The 20,502-nt window shown below is 46.2% G+C and overlaps 1 protein-coding gene across 2 annotated transcripts in view; it reads right to left on the bottom strand.

Annotated features, from left to right (window-relative positions):
- Positions 1-20,502, bottom strand: part of PDE10A (phosphodiesterase 10A) — a 341,777-nt gene that overhangs the window by 14,538 nt on the left and 306,737 nt on the right. For both annotated transcript variants that reach the window (XM_043887946.1, XM_043887945.1), the window contains 5 exons: positions 20,246-20,388; positions 17,913-17,996; positions 16,280-16,430; positions 14,893-15,048; positions 7,324-7,496 (listed from right to left, as the gene is read on the bottom strand). In XM_043887946.1, the coding sequence (XP_043743881.1) occupies positions 7,324-7,496; positions 14,893-15,048; positions 16,280-16,430; positions 17,913-17,996; positions 20,246-20,388 (707 nt within the window). The remainder of the gene's footprint in view (positions 1-7,323; positions 7,497-14,892; positions 15,049-16,279; positions 16,431-17,912; positions 17,997-20,245; positions 20,389-20,502) is intronic.

Consider the following 20,502-nt stretch of genomic DNA (forward strand, 5'->3'; position numbering starts at 1 on the left):
ATGTGTCCTAGGTCTTATTTTTTTTTTCCCCTAAATATGTTTTATTCAGTCTTTCCTTTAGAGGACAAATAAAAATTGCCTATAGGTATTCAAACAGACACATCCCCTATATAGTTTTAATGGATTCGGTCTAATGACATGCTGCCGCTGCTAAGTCACTTTCAGTCGTGTCCGACTCTGTGCGACCCCATAGACGGCAGCCCACCAGGCTCCCCCTTCCCTGGGACTCTCCAGGCAAGAACACTGGAGTGGGTTGCCATTTCCTTCTCCAGTGCATGAAAGTGAGAAGTGAAGTTGCTCAGTTGTGTCCGACTCTTCCCGACCCCATGGACTGTAGCCTACCAGGCTCCTCCATCCGTGGGATTTTCCAGGCAAGAGTACTGGAGTGGGGTGCCATTGCCTTCTCCACTAATGACATGGGGTCACCCTAAATGAAGTCTACACTTAAGCATGGCACTAAACGCTAGCTATTGAGAGCTTTTAATATACTGAGTTAAACTTTTACAAAGCAAATTACATAATGATAGAAGGCAAATTATCAAGAAAGACAAAACCCAGTAACAATCGAGAAGATGTCGCCATTGCCCCTCCCACCTAAACTCCAGAGCCTGAGGACTCCGCTGCTGCTCCAGGACGCCGAGCTTCCTGGGGGGCGCAGACAGACCCCACCTGTGGGCACGGGCTGCCGGGGGCCTGAGCCTGTCCCCAGGGCTCGCAGCAGAGCAAGAGGCTTGGCTGCAGCTTCTGACGTAGCGGTGCTCCCTCAAGCAAAGATTCCTGGATGGCCGGGAGCCCCTGCTTTGTCTATTGTCCATGTCTTTGGTGCCGATCACTCGTGAGGTCTTGTGTTAATACTTCCCATCAGCCAATTTCTTTCAGCCCATCAGCCAGCTGGCTCAGTGGGAACGAACCCACCGGCCGGTGCAGGAGCCACAAGAGACCCGGGTTCGATCCTGGGTCGGGAAGATCTCTGGGGAAGGAAATGGCAGCCCACTCCAGTATTCTTGCCTGGGAATCCCACGGACAGCGAAGCCTGTGCGGGCTACAGTCCAGAGGGTTGCAAACAGTCGGACACGACTGTGCGACCGTGCACAGCGTCAGTCATCTCTTCCTCATCCTTACGTTTCACAAGGACGCGTGGGCATCGTGTGTCTAACAGGTGGCCTAGATAACTCTAAAAACGCCCTTGAGACTTAAAACGTGTGCCCATCCTGTGACCCCAAGACAGACGCCACGTGAAGATATAAATCCCCTAAAATGATCGGAAAGCCCACGTTTTCTTGCTGAGATAGTTTCCTAAGCACTTTGCGGTTTAAAGGAAGAATATTTATTTCTGGATTTGGGCTCTAAAGCAGCGAGTGTATTTTCTGTTTGCTTAGCAGGCCAATTCATGTAAACAGGAACAGGATATGAAAAATACTATTATTTTGTTAACAAATAATTATTTCATGAGACTAAAATAATCCAGTCTCATTCAATCTACATTCACACAAAAGAATCAGTGTTTATTTCTTTTGGATAAATATTGCAATAAGCTATATCTCAAGAAAGATTTCTTATCTCATAGATTTAAGGAAAATATGTTAACATAAATGGGCATTAGAAAGCGTGTGAACCAATCCTCTCCCTGGATATGACTCCATAGGCAGCATCCTTACTATCAGGGTTGAAAGGATAATAACTTACTTATCATTTAGATTTCACTGTCAAAATTACTTAGAAAAAAACAATTTACCATATTTTACTGTTAAGCAAACAAATAAAAATAAGACAGATAAGATCTGTATTAAATGCCTTTACAAAATTACTTTTTTTTTTTTTTTTTTTACTGTTAATGACAAATTAGTTGGATAGTCATGGTTTCCTGGAAATATTAACCTGAATTGGAACTGTGTCATTTCTTTCTATGAATGGAATATAGACCTAACTTGTGACTCAGTCACTTCAGTCGCTCAGTCATGTCTGACTCTTTGTGACCCCATGGACTGCGGCATGGAGACCTAATTGATACTGCATTCTGATAGCCAGCTCTGAAAGGGATGGAATTTATGCCAAATGTGCTCTTGGCATGACCTTGCCTATCCTCCTCACTGAGAACACTGCAATGAGAGCCTGGTGCATGATGCCTCTACTGCTGATGGTCCTCAGGAGGGTAACTTCGGGGCGGGGGGCGGTTCATTACATTCATTTATTCCAAAAAGTTCTGAAGGCCTGTATGTGTCAGACACGGTTCTAGAAATGAGTAAAATAAGCCCTGCTCACAAGAATTGATGCTTTTGAACTGTGGTGTTGGAGAAGACTCTCGAGAGTCCCTTGGACTGCAAGGAGATCCAACCAGTCCATCCTAAAGGAAATCAGTACTGGGTATTCATTGGAAAGACTGATGCTGAAGCTGAAACTCCAATATTTTGGCCACCTGATGCAAAGCGCTGACTCATTTGAAAAGACCCTGATGTTGGGAAAGACTGAAGGCAGGAGGAGAAGGGGACAACAGAGGATGAGATGGTTGGATGGCATCACCGACTAAATAGACATGGGTTTGGGTAAACTCTGGGAGTTGGTGATGGACAGGGAGGCCTGGCATGCTGCGGTTCATGGGGTTGCAAAGAGTCGGACACGACTGAGTGACTGAACTGAACTGAACTGAACTTGTAGGAGTAATCTTCTAGCGGGAGAAAGTAGGAAGTAAGGAGAAAATTTTCATTCAATGAGTCTATAGAAAAATACTTTGAAGGAGGCACACATATGCAGATGAGGGAGAGAATCCAGTGGAGACGACAGTGTGCAAGTCCTAACTCAGGAATAAGTGCCGAGTGTTTGCGGAGCAGCAGGAAAGCCAGTCTGGCAGAAACGCAGCAGTGAGGTGGGGCGTGGGCGGCTTGTTGCTGAGTCTGGAGACAGACGGGAACAGTCTGATGGCAAGCAACTGGAGGCTGCGGGTACAAGAGCAACACGCCACGCTTTTAAAGAGATCCCTCGGGTGTGCTCAGGGGAGGGCGGACTGAAGAACTGTGAGGGGCGGCAGGCTGCTGAGAAGTCCTGTGGGGAAACACCGGCCGTCCAGAGGTGCCAGCAGAGCAGTCTGAATTGAGGGGACAGCAGAGGCCCCTGGACTGCAGAGATCCAACCAGCCCATCCTAGAGGACATCAACCTGAATGTTCACCGGAAGGACGGATGCTGAAGCTGAAGCTCCAACACTTTGGCCACCTGATGGGAAGAGCCAACTTATTGGAAAAGACCCTGATGCTGGGAAGACTGAAGGCGGGAGCAGAAGGGGACGACAAAGGATGAGACGGTTGGATGGCATCACCAACTTGATGGACATGAGCTTGAGCAAGCTCGGGGAGAAGGTGAAGGACAGGGAAGCCTGGCGTGCTGCAGCCCATGGGGTTGGACACGACTGAGCGACTGAACTACAAGTGGAGACAAAGAAAGCAGGAGGAACGTTTGAGGCGGTGCCTGAGGGTTCAGTCATGTCCGACTCTCTGTGATCCCACGGACTGCAGCCGCCAGACGCCTCTGTCCAAGGAATCTTCCAGGCAAGAATACTGGAGTGGGTTGCCATTTCCTACTCCAATTTTAAGGAAACTATACTGCTGTCTATCATGGTTGTAGTGATTTACATTTCCACCAACAGTACAGCAGAAGCTAACACATTTTAAACCAACTACATGCCAACAATTTTAACTTTTTTTAAAACCCAAGGAACTGAGAGTCCTAAAGGAAGAAGCGATTGAAAGTCTCAACTCCTGCTGATGACAAGACACACTCTAAACACAAAGATGCAGCCAGTGTGACAGTAAAGGGCTGGAAAAAAATGTTACATGCCAATAAGTGGCCACAATCACAGGAGACTAACGCCTCTGACCACACGGGCCACAGCCTTGTCTCACTCAATGAAGCCATGAGCCATGCCGTGCAGGGTCACCCGCGATGGACAGGTCACGGCGGAGAGTTCTGACCAAACGTGGTCCACTGGACAAGGGAATGGCAAGCCACTTCAGTATTCCTGCCTTGAGAACCCCACGAAACCACAGGGTCGCGTAGAGTTGGACACGACTGAGCTACTGAACTGAACTGAACTGAATTCACTACGAAGAGGATAAAGGGTCATTATGTGTGTAATTTATACGGAAGTGGCACAGTGAAAAATAGGCAAAAAATATTTTAAAATGTTAATAATTCTTGAATGTGGATATTAGTATATATTTCAGCATAATTTCTACCTTTCCTAAGTTTGAAGTTTTTCTTATAAAAATATAAAACTACATTTATTAAGTATTAAATTTCCATGAAATTTATTAAATTTCCATGAAATTTTTGGAAAGCAAATGAAAGATGAAAATTATCTTGCCAGGTATGTATGATAAACTTTAACATAGTTACAATAGTCAAAATGGTATGACCACAATTGAGGATTAGATAATTAACGTTTAAATGGCTTAAGGAGTCAAAAGAAGTATTCTAGTCTATATGAAAACTTCAATTCAATGGAAAAAACAGATTGTTAATTGAATGCTATTGATTCAGCCCATCAGGAAGAAATAAAGTTATGTTCATAAAAATGTACTTCCAGAAGCTGCTGCTGCTGCTAAGTCGCTTCAGTCGTGTCTGACTCTGCGTGACCCCATAGACGGCAGCCCACCAGGCTCCCCCGTCCCTGGGATTCTCCAGGCAAGAACACTGGAGTGGGTTGCCATTTCCTTCTCCAATGCATGAAAGTGCAAAGTGAAAGTGAAGTCGCTCAGTTGTGTCCAACTCAGCAATCCCATGGACTGGGGCATTAAGATCTAATTACAAAAATATGCAAAGAAAGATTTAAGTATAATTTACACTCCTTTGAGGATAGAGGAGGCCTTCGTAAGCAAGACAGGAAGCTAGATTTGACAAAAACAAATGACAGATTTGGACTCAAGAAATTTAATTTCTTTGCAGTTAAAATATGAATAAAAATTTTGAAAGACACTTGAAAGAAAATGTAACATATGACAGAGAAAATCTTAATATCCTTAACAAAAATTAGAATGTGAACTGATTTGTGAAAAAATGTAAAGAATCCAACAAAGAAAATACACAAATTGTGAACAAATAGAAGTAGGAACAACAGTCAACAAACACGAAAAGATCTTGAATGCAGGCATCTATCAGAGAATGGCGTATTTAAAGAGAGACGGTTTTTACCTTATGTTAGAAAAAGTGTGAATTTCTACAGTTCTTTTAGAAAATTTAACACGTGTCTAATTTTCTAACACCATATGCGATATGATATATATTTTTAAAGGACAGTAGATGAGAGAATTGATCACAGAATTAATAATAGTGCAAAATGCTAGAAATATTTGATTAATAGGAGGAAGGTTTAATGAGCCAACCCCAGATACTGAGAAACTCTGTGATCATGTTTTTGTTTAAAAGTATAGGTTCATGCACAAACACACAGCTGTGAATAAACACAGGGGGATGCATGGGATGATACCACACCCAGCATGCTACTAGTCCTGGAGCACAGAACAGAAGCGGGGACCCTCGGGCTTCTCAGCCATGCGGTGCAGACGGGGCAGTAATGGCACCAATTCCACGGGGCCATGCTACGTGAGGGGCTGGAGCAGCAGTGTTCTGGTATCTGCAGGGGTCCGGGAACGAAGGCCTCCCCCACCGACACACTGACGGAAGACTCTATTATTGCTTTACTAGTATATGGCTGCATTTTTTAAACTGTTAAAGCCAATATGCATTACCTTTAAAATTACTAATCGCCCCAAAATTATTCAATCATCATCACTATACAGTATACACCACTAACACGTATATATGCATGACACACCAAGTATAATACCATTTGCAATGAGATTTTTAAAAGTTTCTATTTTATAATAATGCTATCATTATCATAATCATTTTGCTAAAAACATATGCAAGAAACTTGATCCTACTTACACGGCTCTTCTTTGTAACCTAACGACAAGGGAGACACAGAGTTTTCAGCAACCCAAAGGATGCCGTAATGTCGGGCGTATTTCTCCAATCTTATAATTGCCATGAGAAAGAGAACTGTGAACAAACACCTGTTCCTACAGGTCTTGGCACAAGAACTACACGTGAAATCTGCCAGACGCAGAGACACATGAAGACTGCAAATCGCTCTGCACCCCTTGGGCTGCAGGCGGAGGAGCGGGTGTCTGCATGACAGGGACGCTCCCACCATCCTGGGAGGCTCCCGGCAACGTGTCCAGACTACTCTGTGAAGTTAAGATGCATTTCTTTTCCTCAAAGTTTCCCGTAAAACGCTTGATGATCATATTCTTGAGGAGATTAAGTTTATCATGCATCTGTCTGTAGTTATTTGTAAACATAAAGTTTTGTGTTTGGGACCCCTGAGCAAATTGTTTCTAAAAACTAAAAGTAGATTCCTGTGGAAAGAAACATTAGGACCAGTATCTTAATGGATCACAGGGTAGGGAACACAAAGTGCCTGAATAAAGAGTGGATTCAAGTTCAGCCAGACTAGAATGAACCAATAAGCAAGTGGTCCCAGGTCTAAAGATGCATCACTTAAGATGGACCTGGTCAGATGTGGACCCTGCAAGAGCAGGGTGGTAGTCACCTACACACTGGCCGGGGCAAGAGGCCTTGTAGCCAATGGGCTGAGATCTAACGGGCTCACAAGGAAAACACCTGACGCATTCCTGAATCCAGCAGGCAAGTCACACCTTCTCAGAAAACAAGGAATCAAGCCACCTCAGCCTGATGCCACTGGAACATTTAAGGATCCTCATTGTCTCTGTTCTGACCCCATGTTCAAACAGACTCTGGATGGCCACTCAGCTTCCTAAAACTGTGACCACGCTGAGTGCCAATATTCTGACGTGTGCAGCTAGAATACACGTTTGTGGATTAATAACACGGAATGCAAATCTTACACATCAGTCACACTGGCTTGGAGAATAAGATTCGGATTCTGATGAATCCATTTCTATTTGCTTCTGAGTCTGAGAGGTCAATGACCAAATGCTGGACTGTGATAAATCCGAGGAGAGGCGTCTTGCAAAATGACTTCCCTTTGATAGTACCCATTCCTATGCAACCAGTGTAAATTCCAATTCATATTTTAGTTATCTTCACAATACACTGTCAGCAATCTTCTCAAGTAATGAAATATCCAAAGTAAATATAAAGTGCACATAAAACAAACAAAAAAACCACATAAATTCTCTTTATATTTTTTTCCAAATATAAATTTGAAATTACACTTTTGTTTTAAAATATACATGTATTCCAAATACCACTGCCTGGGCTACTGAACTTTCAGAAACGCTTTTTACCTATGTGATTGGTTATTAAGGTTCAGCGATCCGGTCTGGTACATCTCCTCCAGCTGCTTCCGGTTCCCGAAGTACAGAGCAAGGTCTGTGGCGATGATGGCTTTGCGGATGATCTCAAGTACCTGCTCGTATTCGCTGGAGCTCAGAGTGGAGAAGATGTTGTGCCCTTCCAACTGGGGAGACACAAACACACACCCATGAGCACAAACACACACCCGGGAGCCAACAGGAGGCACCGCTCCCACTTCACGACACAGTTGGTGACGGGAAACAACAGTTAGAATCTGCCTGCAGGAGACCTGGGTTTGATCCCCTGGAGAAGGAAATTGCAACTCACTCCAGTAAACTTCCCTGCGAGAATTCCACGGACAGAGGAGCCTGGTGGGCTATAGTCCATGGGGTCACAAAGAGTCGGAAATGACTGGGCGACTAAGGCTTTCAGGACACATTTGGGGGGAACAAAAGGATAGTCTGAAATCACTAATGAAATCAGTATTTTGGTTTCTCCTTATGATACAATAATGAAGCTACCATGTAAATGAACTATTTAAACCACATAACATTTCCCACCACAGAATCCCAGCAATTTAAACATATACCTAGCTTGGGGATATTTCCAATAAGTAGTTAAAGAATTGGAATATGCAAAATATTTAAGTGAATTTTCCTTTTAAACTAGTTAAAAATTTTGGTAATTTTCATATTATAGTAGAAATTAATGGGCTTAAAAAATCATCTACACCCTTGTCCATCTCTGTAAGCCTAGTGAATACTAACCTGATTATTCTATACCATAGAAGAAAATGTCCCACTACTGGAAAATTCATAGGCATATTAAAAACTCTCCCTACAGGCAAGAATACTTTTACATAAAACACACATCCCTAAGGTACAAAAACTGTAAGGCCATCCTCCTTTTTGTCCTCACAGTACCTGGACACAGCAGATCATCACCCTAAATAAGACCAAACACCTGTCATTTGGATTCTATTTTCTCAGAATTATTCTTCTGTGAATCTCTTAAACCTTTTTCCAATAATTTCCCTCAGAATTTTAAGTTTGGTTTGTAATTGAGACTAAAATGTGGTATTTCTGTTCAAACAAAAAAGGTTGAGATTTGACTTCTGGATTCATCAATTTTTTTTTTAATGATTTATTAGCCAACATAATTGTACTGAGCTAATACTGAGTTGGTAAAGAATCCACCTGCAGTGTGGGAGACCTGGGTTTGATCTCTGGGTTGGGAAGATCCCCTGGAGAAGGGAACAGCTACCCCGTCCAGTATTCTAGCCTGGAGAATCCCATGGACTGTATAGTCCATGGCGGGGTCAAAGACTTGGACATGACTGAGCAATTACCGCTTTCATAATTGTACTATAAACTGACTTTTGTTTCCAGTTGTCTTAAGCTATATTTACTGACTGATAAAATACATTGCAAACTTGAAATGATTAAAGTACATTTCTTTACAAAATCAGATACCTCAGTAAGACATCATCTGCTTCCTATTACTCTGAAATAAGGCTATGTGTTCTCCATTTATTTTCAATGATCAGAATCTTTCTGAATTATTTACTGTTAAGGTATTATATTTATATTTAAATTATCCTATGATAAACGCAGCAATGGAGTTACTTATAATTGGTTCTTGTTCTGACAATGATATCTGTAGAATGGTCTAAGATTATAAATCCCTTTCAAACTCATGATTTCACTTTAAAATGATAAAATTTAAATAAATCTTTGATATGTAGCTAAAGTGAAGTGTTTGCTGAAACATAAATGACATTTTTATTTGACTAAAGAAAACCAGTCTGTTCCTCACTCCCCAGCTGTCCTGCCCTCCCCCCACCCCCATTATGAATCACTATCGTGGGAGCAACAGGCAAAGGCTGACGCATACTGGGGCTTTGGAAGGAAAAAAGCCAATGATGCAACTAATTGCATCAAGCATTCAAAACAATGATGCCTTGAAAAATATACATTCATTTTGATGTTTAATTGCCAATTGCATCAAACCATATACTAGGAAACATGAGAGCATTGTAATTAAGACACAGATTTTGGAGTCAAGCAACTCTGGTTTTTAACATCCTTCTGCCCCTTACAAGCTGTGTGACAATGAACAAGTAACTTAACCTCTTTGATGTACATTACTTTTGTTTGTAAAATGGACATGAATAATAATACCTGTCTTTCCGGAGTCCACAAAAATCAAATGTATTGATAAGTGCAAAATTCTAGTTAATTGGAAGTACCTAAAAACGATGAGGGCTTCCCTGGTGGCTGAGATGGTAGAGAATCTGCCTGCAGTGTGGGACAGACCTGGGTTTGACTCCTGGGTTGGAAAGATCTCCTGGAGGAGGGCATGGCAACCCACTCCAGTCTTCTTGCCTGGAGAATCCTGTGGACAGAGGAGCCTGGCGGGCTACAATCCAGGGAGTCACAAAGAATTGGACACGACTAAGCGACTAGGCACAGCACAAAAATGATGAAAGAGTGCCTACGATGACGGTGATGACGATAGGATCTGGCAGTGTAACTTCTGCAGGCGGACTTCAGGGACAGAGAGGAGGCGAAACAAGCAAACAAACCTGTGTGTTCAGAAGCAGAGGGGATGGCAGAGACCCTTCCTATCTATTTAGGACACATCTGTAGAAACGGATGGATTTCAGCTAACCTCTGTAACATGCTAACACATTTTAGGTTGTAAGCAGGGACAGTGTTGAGTACAAGTACAACAATTTTGCTACAGTTGCAACAGACAACAGTAAATTCTACCCACTACAGATGGACTGCGTCACAGAAACGCTACTGCTAGAAAAACTCATGAAAACGTCACAGGATCCCAAAATGTTGGGATAAAGATGACGTTTTAAAAGCCTAAACATGTTTCAAAAGCACTAGGCAATTTAAGGTTAATGGAATAGTCAGACAGTTTTCTTAGTAATGAGAATAATCATTCCTAATTGGTCTGGTTTCTAAAATGTCGGCTTTTGGGTACCTACCATGAGGTATTCACAGAAGGCAAAAGACAGAAAAAGGGCAGCTTCAGTATTCGAGACAATCATTAACATCTTATGAAATACATTTTTAATATTAAAATGAACATTATTATCGATATTAAATAAAGGAATATTAAATGAATATTAAAATGGACTTAGTATTCTAACACTAAAATACACAGGTACGTTTTAGATAAGAGAACAGAGCTTATTCAGTCACTGCCCACACAGACTAGTCTCCGTACCTGAAGTCACTCCACTTGACTCCACGACTGAGCCACCTACACGCCCTGTCCTGAGGACACATGTCTACTCGCGTCCCCTTAAATAAAAGTTGGCAGTTTCCAGTCTCCAAACTGTGCCCACACTGCTCTGCCCTCTCTGACTCCAAGTCCACAGTCTTCACGTTGCCCACACCACCCGTGTCAGCAGACGTGGTAGACCTTTGCAGCGGCAGAGATGAACAGGGCTTCCCATTCAGAGGAGAGGAGTGCTAAACTCACAGACAGAAGATTCCGGGAGCGTGTGAGAAGTCTGTGGGCGTCTGAGGGGCCCAGGGCCGAGTGAAGGGGCACACACCTGCGCCCCACTTGTGTGGAGACGTCGTACAATAACTTCGCTGGAGGAGAAGATGCCTGAGCTGAGCCTTGAAGACAAGGAGATGCTGCCACAGAAAGTGGGAACTGGACAGGGCAGAGGGTCAAGAAGAGTCTGGGGCCACAGAAGCGTCCTAGATACAGGCAGGGGCCCTTCATCGAGGACTGCGAATCAGTTAAGAAAGGAACTTTATTCTTGACGCCATGGCACCCACTGGTCACTTTTTAAACAGGAGAATAACACGTCCAGACATATACGTGGAAGGCAGACCTGAGACCCACAAGCCCGGGGAAACGGCGGTCACCAGGGGAAAAAGGCAGTCAGACCGACAGCCTCTAATGAAGGCAGAATCTGGGACATCCCCGGGGAAGGTCCCTGCCGGACACGCAGGAGGCTGCGCTGCCCAGAGGGGCCCGTGTGGTGTCCACCACGGACGCCAGCGGGCGCGTCTGTCCAGCCGGCCACGGCCTGCACACGGCCCCGGCTCCCGGGGCGGCTGAGACAGCGCGGCTCAGCCCTGCTGAGAACGCGAGCCTGTCTTCTCTCCCGATGCGCTGAGACTTCCTCCTTCATTCCTAACGTGTTCTCCTCCCGCTGCCCAGCGGGGAGGGAACTTCCCTGCATCCCCGTCACTGGAGGAAAGTGTGGGCCAGGGTGACGGAGAGGCACCCGCCGCCCCCCGTACTGTGAGCAGACACCCGCCCGGCCCCCATATCACTACAGACAGCCGCCCGGCCCCGCACCGTGACGGACACCCGCCTGCGAATAGCGCTGTGTGTGTGTGTTGGACGGAGGTCAGCTGTCAAGGCCACGGGCTCGGTCTCTCTGCATCCGCGCCGCTGTGGTCACATGGGGGGTCCTCTTCCCCGTGCCCCCCACCCCCTCGTTGTCCAGATTGTCCGCTAAGGAAGTGTGGCAACCCACTGAAAGTCAGCCTTGGGGTGAACACGACTGACACAGACACACACGCACACACGCGGCTTGGAGAAGGCCTGTGGGCAGCTCCCCTATCCGTCAGCGTGAACGCTTTCTCTCCGACCACGTGGCCGAAGGCCGCGGAGTCCCAGGACCGCAGCGGTCTGCGCGGTGATGGGAAGAAGCATGCGCAGCGCTAAGGCAGCCGCGGGAAAGCCCCTCCCTACAGGGGTCGCTGGCGGACAGCGCTCCCAGCGCGGTCCGTGTCACGCAGCGAGGCACTGTCTGATGGTTCAGTGAGCGGATGGCGGCATTTTCACCATTACCCGAGGATGTCACCTTAACTGTTTAGCCTGAAAGGCGTCCTGACCACACTCACACTCGGGGAGATGTGGTGACTGGAGGCGGGGAGTGGGGGGCGACCCTGGCAGGGTCACTGTGCCGCGATGGGTGAGCAAGGTGCCACCTCGGGAGCTGCAGAATAAGCAGCGCCGGGACGGCCGCCGAGTCGAGCGTCTGGAGGCAGATCCTTGGCGCGTTCCGGGCTGAGACGCCGGGGCGAGAGGCACAGCCTGGGAGGGCGGTGGGGCCGCAGTCGGCGGCCGGGTGGGCAGAGGGCGGGGGACCTGCCTCCCTCGCGGGCAGCTGGGGCAGGGCTGGTGGCTTCTCACGGTAGGTACCCCGGGCCTAAATCCTGTGCCAGGAGGCACATCTGCTTTTGGCAGGAATTCTCAGAGGCAGTTGGATGGATCTGAGAAGGAAAACTCAGGAGCATGCAAAATCAGCAGGGTAGCCATCTCCAGAACAGGAAGGAAAACCCTCCGAAATACTCCTGCCCGTGGGAGTGGGGCCATGAGTCTATTCCCCCCGCCCGTTCCCCGTTTCCGCGTCACAGCTGCACGGGAGGTGCTGGTCAGTCCAGGATACGCCTGAGGCTGTGGCCACGCCTGGTTCCTCTAGCCAGGGACCCCAGTCCTCTGCTGAGGGCCGCACCTTCTCTAAAGACACAAGAGCAAATGTACAAACGTACTTCACCAGTGACCGAACCCCTTCTCTAATACTTGGAATCTAACGGCCCCCCAACAATTCTGTGGATGTCAACAGCTTGACTGAACTTTGCCTTGAGTTTCAGTGACCGTGTTCTGACCATTCTGGGAACACCACATTAAGTAATACGCGGTTCCCACATGGCTGAGGATTTGCTGAAAATGAGACAAACCGTTTATACCGCCTTAACCGTCAGGGGCAAAAAACAGAGGAAGTCTTCCTTGCCTGGGTCAGACCCTCCCCACCCAGCCGGCTGGTATCACTGCTGTTATCACCCAGCTCAGGTTTCAGTCCATCCAGCAGCAATGGACTTGGCCACCCTGGCCTTTTTAAAAGCTAATTCTATTATGTTTAGAAAAGGCTTTCCGAAGAAACTTTATGAAGGCTGTCAAAATTCACTGGCAGATTAAATAGCAGAGATGTCCTCACAGCCGAATGCATGCATTCACTTAGGACACAGGAAGCACACGGGGTTGAGGGAGGCCTAAATATCTCTAAGCGAAGGCATGCTGACGTCATCTCTGGCATTTGTCTTTCTTCCTGCAGAGGTAAATAGTCTCACAGGATGAGTAAGGGCAAAGTAGGTATAACTGTCATAAAGTTTTATAATGTCTGTTTACAGAAAGCTCATTTTAGTATGTGTGTGTTTTAATATATATATGTGTGTATGTATAACACATTTATTATACACACACATATATAGGTACACACATATCTATATTATATGCACATATGCAAACACATACACACCCACACATATCCATACACATCTTTCACCTTGCTTAAATTTCCAGGTATATATGGATCTATCTACCTATCCATCCAAACCATCCATCTATCCATCCATCCATCCATCCATCACTTAACAAAAGGAAGGACAGGGACCATCAGGATTGATAACTCCCTGTTGCTTTCAGGGACAGAATCGCCCGGGGGGACGTTTGGCCCCCTGCCGGACGCGGCTCCGGCTCGGGCAGACCTCTCCCCGACCCCGGCAGGTAGTCAGAACAGCACCTGCACCCCAGCAAGCTCACTTTCACCTTCGCAGCCCCAAGGAGAAGGGGCGTGGACAGGTTCAGCCTGCTGGGCTCGGGAAGATCCGGTATGTGGTACCGACAGGCACGGGGCCAGTGGGGACAGTGAGGAGCCTCCTGGAAGGGCTGCAGGGAGGACATCAGCCCTGGGCGGGCGGGGGCTGGGCTGCCCCAGGGAGGAAGGCCGCCCCAGGGAGGAAGGCTGCCCCAGGGAGGAAGGCCGCCAGAGCCACAAACAGCCTCTGCTTCGCAGGTGGCCACAGCGGTCGCTGCTGAGGTCCTGCCAGGGGCTGCCTCACATTCTTGCAAATTCAGAATTCTCCCGGTAATCAGACCTGTAATCAGGGGACCTAATGAGATGTCTCTTCCTCCTTTGAGGTGCTAACACTGAGAGGAAGAAATGGGGTCCGCTATTCTGAAGCCAAACACAGAGCATATTTTAAAAATTGTGATGGAAAGCAAACCACTACAAGGTAATAGCTACTTATTTAAGATGAGTTTGAGGACAACCTTTAAGTGAAGAAGCAAATGCATCTCACTGTGATGTGAGAACTGTCAGCGTCCAAAGCAGTCACTAAGAACATCTTAAAAGCAACAGAATTAAAAACACACAAAAGGTCAAAAAAGAACTTCAATGCACTTAAAATCTTATTTGCCTAACTTTCGAGATTCATTGGTCAACAGGTTCTGGTTGTAGAATATGACAATCCACATAGATTAAATGAACTATGTGAAATAGTTCATTTGCCTCAGGGTATAAGATACTTAAAAATCGAATGTGGTTAAAAAAATATATATATATAAATCTTCAAACAAAAGCCTTTCTTAAAAATAAAAACAAAAGACAGAATAATCCTGAGCATGACTCTAAGGAATGGTTCTACAGTAGAATGCAGCGGCTGTTTTTAAAGAAGGCCACCGCCCCTAAGCCAGGGGTCTCTCTCAGAAGACGGCGGGCCCCGGTGGCTCACCTGCAGGATGGACACGGTCTGGGAGAAATGGTGTTGCTCCATGGTGGACGTGGAGTAGAGCGCGGCCAGCGGGTGGTCGAACTTCTGCAGGTAGCTGTTGCTGAAGCCGCGGTGGTCCAGGTCATGGCACAGACATGCGATGAGCAGGCCTTTGCGCTTAAGAAACAACACAGCACACAGACGTTCAAAACAGAGCAACGGGACTCTCACGCTGACTTCTGTCACTGACGCAGCCCACATCCTCAGCAACATCGGAAATGCCAGATAGTCTAGCCTCCTTTTTAACCACTGTTTTCTGCGGCTGACTCTGACAGCCAAATTACTATTGAGGTTTCCTGCTGAGCTCTTGGGACAAAGTGTTTGAGTGGGGGCAAATTAAAGCAAGGGTTCCAAAGAAGGACAGATAAAGCAAATCTGCAAAAGGAGAGGGCAGTTTCCGTTCTTCATTCAAAAATCTATGCATCACTAAATTCTAGCGATGGTATGGTTATCATGAATGAGGACTGTAACAAGGAAATCATAAAGCATGGGGCAGGCAGTTCCCTTTCTCCGCAGGGTCACGTGTCCTGGAGCAGGAGGAGAGAAGGGGGTTGAGTTGGAGCTTTCACAGCGGCCGCTGGGGCCCATGGAGAGAGGACAGTGTGGCCACTGGGAAGGTCTGCCTGGGAGCGGCACGGCTGGGAGCTCCGGTCCCCGAGCTCGGGGCTGGGTGGCCAAGGAAGGGCTGGACATCAGGGCATGAACAGACAGGGGTCCCCATGTCCTCTCTGCGTGTGTCACCAGCTCCAAGTCTGTAGAGGCTGCAAATCAGTGGAACATCACAACGTCCCTGTCCTCTTGTGTGGGAGAAGGTCGGATGAGTGTTTATGTTTTAACTGCATTTAATGTTCTGGGCTCTTAGGGGTATAGGATAAGTCCCCATTATCTAGGGCATGATAGCAAGAGAACAATTCGCCTTATCTACATCCTTTCAGAGGAGCAGGAAATGGCAACCCACTCCAGTATTCTTGCCTGGGAAAATCCCATGGACAGAGGAGACTGGTGGGCACAGTCCATGGGGTCACAAAGAGCCGGACACGACTGAGCGACTAAGCTCACATCCTTTCAGAAGAGTCGGCTTTACCAGGGAAGACAGACCACAAAAACCAGTGTTTCCTTGAGGGACATTTTGGTGACCCTGGAATTTCCGTTTCTATGTTTCTTATGCAAAACGATAGGGAAAAATGCTTGGATGTTGTGATTTACAACTGTGCTTCTCATGAATTTAGGAACCAAAGCTCGTCCTGGAATAACAGGGCACCTAATTATATCACGCGTGGGCGGCAGACACGGAGCTGAAATCCACCCGGCTCTCTGGCGCGGGGCAGAGGGAGGCGCGCATGCGCACCTCGAGGTCGGTGAAGAGCCCGTGGTTGCTCTGCAGAATGGCGTACATGCAGTGCGCCACCGTCACCGCGTGCTTCCAGTTGTGGTAAGGGACCCGGCGGTAGTTCTTCTTCACGGACATGATGAAACGACACAGCTTCTCCAGCTCGAAGCTGTGTGGAAGAGACACTGTCAGGACAGAAGCTGGTAAAGAAACAGCGCGTTCCCGGAGACAGCGCCGGCCTGGACACACAGGTCTGTGCCGGAGCACACCTGGCCCGGGAGATGTCCGAGGTGCTGAGAGAGCCTCGTTCACCAGCTGCCTGACAGTCCTCCAGCCGGCGAGGAAGGAGGGCTCCTTACCGGCTTCCTCCCGGACACTGTAACGGGCCCACCAGCGAGCAGACCCCAGAACCTGCTTGCCTTCCCTATCATCAGCTCCCATCACCGCTTCATGAAAGGTCAAGCATCTCCTGCATCCCACAGGGTCAACAGACGGCAACATTCCATCACCCTGCTCAAGGGTGTTTTGAGATAGTTTTTTTTTCCAAAAAAGCGCATTCACATTCACAAACTGCAAACATGCACACCATAAGAATTTTCTAGATGAGTGGCTGTCCTTTGAAAAGGAATCCAAATTACTGTGGTACACTCAAATTATTAACTGGCTGTGGCAAATGATCACATTCAAATACTTAACAGTACAAGAAAGACTATGACGCATGCTCCTATTCTACAGTGTGGTAATAGATTTTGTATTTTTTTTTTTTAATGTACTTAAGACTTCTTTAGAGTCCCACCAACTCTCTCAATGGATATGAGGCAGCTTAAGACAAAAGCATATCAATATGAAACAGGGCTCCGGAAATACCAGAGGTGAGAGTTCAGAAAACCTCCGAATATTAATATGCATAACCTTTATGTTTCTCTACTGAAAATTTCCAGATAGTCCCTGAAGTATAAGGTATGTCATTACGAGAGTTTCAACTGGTCAAACTCTCAACTGCTATCTAAGAAATAAGTTAGGTATCTTGTGCTCATTCTTTTGGAACAATAATTTATAAAAGTTGCTGATGGAAATAAGAGAAAACAGAATTCAATGGAAAGGAGAGATAATTTAGCTCTAGAGAAGCTAAGAGCCTCTATAAGCCACTCAATGACTAGTGAAAAAAAGAAAAAGAAAATGATTTCTTGCATTTTAACTATGTGTTTAAGCTATATTAAAACAAAGAAACAGACAAATATAAGGGCATGCAGTTCCGCTAGGACAGGGCTCAAAAGAAGGGTGATGTAGAAGGAAAGGGCAATGGAACTTCACTCCAAACAAAGGACGCCACTCTGAATTGGGAGCCCTGGTTCCTTCACGCTTGCTTTAACTGACATATTAAGCGTTAAAGGTGAAAGGTGATGCTAAATGTATGTGTTTGTTCCAAGACACCCACAGAATCAATATGCGATTACTTATCTCAGCTACACCTCCATTCTCATCATCACCTGGTCAGAACTGGTCATGAACCAAGGGAATCTAAGAAGGCTGCACGCTCTCTAATGATCTTAGCCTTTTTTTAAAATTCAAGTGTTTAGAGAAAACAATTTGTGGCATGTTTTAACTATCAACCAAGAACGCGGCGAGGCATCTAGGCGGTCTCACGTACCAGGCTGTCCCACAGGATCGGTGGATCATGTACACAAAAATTCCAGGCCACATGTTTTCAAAGGGGCCGACGTCAAAGTGGAACCTAAAATAAACAGAAAGCACAGCTCATGAGGAAATGCAGCGAACTAGGACAAAGATACAAATAAAGCAAGCAACTTTTATGTCTATGAAGAAACTAAAAAGTAATACTGGGAGTTCAGCCCCCTGCCTTCTCCCCTTCTCAGTCACATCTCTGTCATAATCAAATGTTTCCAGGAGGACATTCCACCCATCCCCTCAGGAACTTAGTCCAAGATTTAAGCCACTGCTTAAGTCTAGGTTACAAAGGAATATTGTCATCATTATCAGAGCAATGAAAAGGACAACATAATGATGCTCTTAATACTACACACTCATTAATGCTACACATACACAATTCATAGATAAGGGGAGATCTTATCTGAAATTCTTTTAGAGCTGAAAATCCATCTATTTCCCATTTTAATCCAGAGAAAACATTTATAAATATTAACACTCAAAGCTATTACCTATTTTCATATGCTAATTTAGTTGTGGATATTTAACCCAAATAAGCAGAATGCTCAAGTATTAAACCATTTTCCGTTAGGTGCAACACTTCTGACACCAAACGTGTCAGTTTTCCACACCAAGCAGTTCTCCAGTTCTCTGCAGATACCCACTGATTTCCTAGGATTCAACCCCATTCTAACACTACCTGGAGTTGAGGCAGACCTCAGCTCAGGGGCTGGGGCCCACAGACTGCCCCCACCTCATACGCCCATCACAAGTCAAGGCCACCCGCCCTTCTAATCCATCAGCCGTTCCCACAAGCCCCTCCATGAGGGAGATAATGTGCTAGAATAGCTTCAGAACTCAGAGGAACACTTGAGCTAGACTTCTGGCTTATCCTTGGGACACAGCTTGAGAACGGCCAAGAGGAAGAGGTGCCCAGGGCAAGGGAGTGGGGCGGGCCGTGCAGCTCTGGCCTCTCTGGGGGCACCCCCTTGCCAGCACCTGACGTGCTCCCCAGTCTAGAAACTGTCGGGACCGACCCCTCAGTTAGGGTTTTCTGGAGCTTCCAGAACTCGGGTACAGGTGATGAAGTCCTTGCTCACTGGTAGCCTGCCCCCTAGTCTCTCTCCCGGGAAAGGAGTCCATGGGCGGGGCTGAGCTTCCAGCCCTCCAATCACAGGCAACGAGCCAGCCCTCTTAATATGAATAACAAAAGATACCTCTCTCACCCAAATCACTCAGGAAATTTTAAGGGTCAAAGGAGCTCTGTGCCAGGAACTAGCTACAAAGACCACAGTCATGTGTTTCTTATTCTATCACAATATATGTGTGTATTAGTTATGCAGTCGTGTCTGACTCTTTGTGATCCCGTGGACTGTAGCGCACCAGGCTCCTCTGTCCTGCATGTCACAACATATACTCTCTCTCTCTCTCTCTCTCTCTCTCTCTCTCTCTCTATATATATATATATATATATATATATGCATACTGTGTAACACATACACTGTTAAAAGATAAACTCTGGCATATTATTTGAGCAAAAAGCCATTTAAACAGGGCAGCACCAACTTAAAGTGGTCAGGAGTGCTTTGCTGACAGAAGTCATGGAAACACCGCTATACAGACGGTGCCAAGAAAAGAAATCATCTGATTGGCTCCAGCTAAAGCCTAGCTGGCTGTTCAGAACTGGTGTTCTTAGGATTTCCAACTCGTGACCCTGAGGCATTTACAGGCTTAGATTCCCATTTGTTTACTAGGCCGGCAGGGCATTAAACGCACAGCGATCTAACTGCCTCCTCGTTTAATGAACAACACGCTTTGTCTTATTTTAAACAACTGTCAGCTCTGGATCACTTTTGGAGATTTTTTCATGTTGTTATTAACATACAGCATTGGCTTACGCTTTTGATGGGCAGTCCCACCACCGTAACAAATGTATTAGCGTAGGATTAGAAGCGAAGCGTGGATGATAAACCGTGTATTACTGAAGTCTCAAATTTAACTGGCAAACTTAAAACTATACAGAAATGAAACCTTTCAGTTACCTGAGATTAAATGCCATTTTGAAAAGCAAATATTTCATAAAGTATGTAAACATGGAAAGCTAACATTTAGGTTGGCTCATTTCAAACTGGCGTTCAGACTAGTTTTTCTAAAGATAAAGAGAGCCGGCCCTTCCTGGCTTTGAAGGGGGAAATGGTAAGGCCAGAGACCACAGGTGGAACACAATATTTATGACTCTAGTTCTGGAAGCCCTTTCACTCTCAGCTCAGTCGGGCGGGAACTGTGGCCGAGGAAGCCGACGGGCAGGACGCTCACAGCTCGATCTCTTTGCACAGCCGGCCGGGCAGGCTGAAGTGCATGAGGCCTTGCCACTCCTCCGCGGTGCAGATGCTGTGGTAGGACAGCTTCTCCATGGTGACCCTGTAGATGCACTCCGAGTGCCGGATCCTGTGGTACATCTGGAAGGCGGAGCCAACACAGAAAACGTAAACTAAAGCATGTGTGGTTCGTCATTACAGCGCAGAGGCTGCTATTAAAAAAAAAAAAAAAAATCACAGCTGCACCTGGATTCA

The sequence above is a fragment of the Cervus elaphus genome, chromosome 26, assembly GCF_910594005.1.
Source record: "Cervus elaphus chromosome 26, mCerEla1.1, whole genome shotgun sequence".
Lineage (NCBI taxonomy): Eukaryota > Metazoa > Chordata > Mammalia > Artiodactyla > Cervidae > Cervus > Cervus elaphus.